Source organism: Mycetomoellerius zeteki, unplaced genomic scaffold, assembly GCF_001594055.1.
Source record: "Mycetomoellerius zeteki isolate Tzet28-1 unplaced genomic scaffold, Tzet1.0 scaffold114, whole genome shotgun sequence".
NCBI classification, from domain to species: Eukaryota; Metazoa; Arthropoda; class Insecta; order Hymenoptera; family Formicidae; genus Mycetomoellerius; species Mycetomoellerius zeteki.
In genome coordinates this window covers 2208787-2213392 of record NW_017256062.1, presented here as the reverse complement: position 1 = coordinate 2213392, position 4606 = coordinate 2208787, and the positions used below count along the sequence as shown (strand labels likewise).

At 32.7% G+C, this 4606-nt stretch overlaps 1 protein-coding gene across 1 annotated transcript in view; it reads right to left on the bottom strand.

Annotated features, from left to right (window-relative positions):
• LOC108728584 (GTP-binding protein Di-Ras2) overlaps positions 1 to 3925 on the bottom strand; it is a 10974-nt gene extending 7049 nt beyond the window's left edge. Inside the window, exon 1 of the mRNA XM_018457213.1 lies at positions 3740 to 3925. Coding sequence (XP_018312715.1) covers positions 3740 to 3877 — 138 coding nt within the window. The 5' untranslated portion in view covers positions 3878 to 3925. The remainder of the gene's footprint in view (positions 1 to 3739) is intronic.
• Positions 3926 to 4606: the final 681 nt, after the last annotated feature.

The window sequence follows — 4606 nt, the reverse complement described above, 5'->3', positions numbered from 1 at the left end:
CGCGCGAAACGCAAAATAGTCACGATGTATATTTCTGGTATATATTTTCCCGATTAGCGTGCAGTATTATTAAACATAAAGTAAACGAATTAAGGCTCAGTTTCAATAAAAATGTAATAAAAAAGAATGAGCCTTACCCGCCGCTCCTGCGGCCAAGATATTAATGCGCAAAAATTAAATACAAAATTTATTTATTATATGAGGAGCAGACTTTCAAAATGCGTTTTGTCCAAATTTATAATTTTCCTCAGAAAACGAGAAAAAAAGAAACTCCGCACACAAGAAAATTACGCACTTTACAGAAAATAACAATATGCTAATCAGTAGGATGTGAAATATTAAACAAAATTGTTGAAATATTGAAATATTAAACTAAATAATTGCTAAAAATATTAAACAAATGCATTTTGTTTGTCTCTATAAGTTAAAAAACATAATGCACTTCGAAATGTCTATGTTTTTTCAGCATATAAATAGTCAGTCGCGTGTTGATGATTTGTTTATCTGCTTATATCATTTAAAGAATTTCATTCGTTTTTCAGTTAGTTGCAACTATAATTTATATTCGGTCTGTCTCAATATTAAGGATTCAGCATCAATACTACAAGAAATACATATCTTTTGACGACGATCTTAACACATTAGTTTTCGAATGCGAATATTAATTGTAATATTTTCTTGTTTGAGTATGTTTGACTAAAAGAAGTTGTTGAAATGTTTACACATTTATGTATACTATATATGAATAAATTTTGTATTTAATATTTTTGCGCACTAATATCCGCGTTGGCTCATTATGATGTATTTTTAATATTAATTCTGCTACCGGGTTATCAACAAATACTACCAGATATTTTCGATGTTGCAGCGGGGATTCGCTTGCAAATTTAATGTTTTTGCTCACGCATATGTCACTTCCATATTATCGAGCGGATGCACGGTGCAGGAATATTGAATTCGTAAATGGCGGGAGTTATCACGATTCTGGTGGACGCGCGCGGAGACACGGGGACGTCCGATTAATCGCTAAATCTCGACTCTTGCGGAAATTGCTATCTACGTGGCGCATCCGACGTGCCAAATGCATAAAGTCCGTTTTTGCACGATCTATAATTAACGACATAGGAATGATCTGTCAATTTCGTGCGGTACACGTGCGCGAGCGGAGGCGCTTCTAATTTTTCCGTGAGTCGAAATCGATAAGCGGACAGCACGGTATCGAACGTGTCATGTTGCTGCAGTTTCACGTTAACTAGAGTCAATTACGAGCGCACGATAATTCTGCGAGCGTGATTCTTTTTTCCACAAATATTAATGTATTATTAGGCGAAGATCCGCCTTGACCGAATATAACTCCCTTCGCTTATTTGTGTGCTGTTTCTATACATTTTATGCAGTCAAAAAATTAATTCTCTCGTAGAAATTCAAAGCAAAAAACACAGGATTACTTCGGTTGAATCGATTAGTTCATCTAATTAGTTGTTTGTCTCATTTTTACACTCAGAGAAAAACATACTGACACATTTGTAAAGATGATACGTATACAAGTTTTTATGTATAGAGTTAATGTGCACGCACACGCGCACACACACACACACACACACACACATTTGAATACATTAATGTTAAGAAAACCGGAGCACCATAAGTTACAAAAATTTAAACTCTTAAAAGTATTTTTAAATATAAAATTTGTTATCTCAGATATATTTATAAAGAATTAGAGAATTATAAATATTTTAAAATTGATATATATATTGAACATTTTTAATAAATATATATTGATTGGTTTTTGAGAAAGAAATAAAAACACATTTTTTAAGAAATGACCTAAGATGTCTCATACCTGGGACTGTACATGCATAAATGTAGGTTTATTCAAGAAATAATTGAAGGGATTGGCGGAATAAAGGTACAATTCTATTTAAGCCCTTTTTCCGGAGATTAGCGCAAATAAACAAGGAATTATATTAGTTAAATATGAATGTGTTTCGATTGTCCTGTGGTGAAAATGATATAATCTATGGAAAAAGAAAGCATAAATGATTTAAAAAATCATTAATGAGATTTTTATCAAACTGAACGAAAATGGTACGACAATAATATGTTTTCATTACAACATATTTATGTTAAAAAATCTTACGAAAACTCATCAGATGATGATTGAACATTATTTCAATTTATTTTGTACAAGTAAAAGTAAAATGTATTTCATATTCATTTTGTATTTCTTCTAGAAGAATGTGAAAATAAAAAACATTTCTGCAGTTCATAGTCTTTTCTTTCTGTCGATTCTTATAATATTATGATCAATATTTAGAAAAAGGGATTAAATGCATTTTTAAATTGTAAATAACTTTTTAAATATTGATCATAATAGAGAAATATTATAACATATAACTTCTCAAAGACATTATATAAATATACATTTAATACTGTTCCCAGTGGTATAATAAGAAAGTAACAAGTTATTTTAATTTTTATTAAAATCAAGATTTTGTAATTAGGCCTTTATTCCGCCAATCCCTTCAATTATAACAAAAGTTTAAAAGCAATTTCAATTAATTTATACATATTTAGCATAGTCACTGAATGTAATAATAAACATAAGTACAACTAATAACTATAATAAAACAAAAAATCCATAAATAAAACTATGAGAAATAGCTATTGATATATAATACAAAACTTATAAAAGTATAATAAAATAAAATGAATTGCTTAATTTATAAGTTGTCCTTCTAGCGCATATTGTCCTTCTAGTACTATTTTGTATTGTCACATTTCATAAATATTTAATGTATGAATCATGGTGCCTCGATTACACTTAATATCGAAAACGATGAAAAATGATTAAAAAGTCAATGATGAGACAATTATATTTGCAGTGTATAGCAAGATGAGAAAAGATATGTAGAAATTTGTATCCCATCTTCAATACGTGTATCTTTTACTACAAAAACAATATTAAAACATTTTTAAATGATTAAAGTTACTTTCATACCACGAAAACTATTAACATGAGGCAACGGAGTTTTTGAACACTGCCATCTAATAAACATGTGGGTAACAAAGTAACAAAGTTAGTAATCGGCAACAGTCATATACTAGTCGTATCAATTTAAAAATTACCCTAAACATTTGATGCTTCATGGTACTTTGTGATAATTTATGTTATTGGTTGCTTTCCAGCAAGAGACACAGATGACACAGTGTATCATTACATTCTTGTTGTTTGCTAATGTTAAACGAAGACATGATCACTGTGTCACACTGTGTCGCTTGCTGGAAAGCGACACAGTGTGACACCAATTACTTATGTGACTGGCGTTCTGATCTCTCCTACATAATTAAATAACTATTTAACTATATAACTATAAAATAGTTTCTTCAATCGCGTGCGTGCGTGCGTGCGTGCGTGCGTGCGTGCGTCTACATATAAAATTTGTATAATTATCATCATCGTGTCTATTTCTCTGAGTGCATAAAAAAGAGAGAGACTAAGAGAGAATCAGCTAAATTTCAGTTAACTTTTTTCCACAACGAGCGCGCGTGCGATCGTTATCTCCGGTCAATTAACGAAATCAATTTTATTGATTCCTTATAACACACGTGTTTCGGATCGAGAAGAACGTGCGGTCGATCTTATAAGCAACCATGAGTTCGCCGTCCTTTTGTGAAAAAAAAATAAGGTCGTGGAATCGCACATTTAAGAGGGTTGCATGTACTGCTCGCTTACCTGTCTATAGGTGTCCTCGATGGTCGGAATATAGGATTCGCGGAAGGACCCCTTCACGAAGCGCAGCACGAGGGAACTCTTGCCAACGCCGCCCGCCCCGAATACGACCACGCGATAGTCGTTGCTCTGCTCCGGCATCCTGACATCTGCCGTCCCGGCGACGTAAACCCCCGGCACTCGGGGTCCGCGTAGAGAGAGAGAGAGAAAGAGAGAGAGGACGACGCAGGGGATGAGATAAAATGAGAGAGAGGGGGGAATGAGCGTGCGTGTGCGTGCGTGCGTGCGTGTATGCGAGACGATCACCCTCCTCAAACGCTCGATCACACCACCTGACCTGCCGGATGACACACAAGTTATACCGGGTGTTCCAAAACCACGTATCCTAAAGTCTATTCTTTGTCGCTGCACTGGATTATACTAAAACTTTCTTCCTTGCTTTCATCAAATGTCGAATATATATATCTATACACACACACAAGGCCGTGCAAAGGGTTTTTGGGACCCTAGTGCAAAAATAAAGATGACTCTGTTCATAAATTTTGTATTAAAAAAGCTTTGAGAGGTTTAGAAACAAAACAGTATAAATAAAATTAGGTCGGATCTGTACGAGCTATTAATTATATATTCCTATCATAGAAAGTTAAATATATAGCTATTTGGTTGAGTAAAAAATTGCATCATCGATATATGTATAATTTCACATTATAAATTTTACATATAAAAATTTCATTAAATTTAAATTATTATTTACTTTTATGAAGAGTATAAATGAAATATAAATGAATATCATTTGCATGTACAAATTAAATTGAATAATTAATAAAATTATTAATAACTAATATAGTTATGAATAACTAATAAATGATT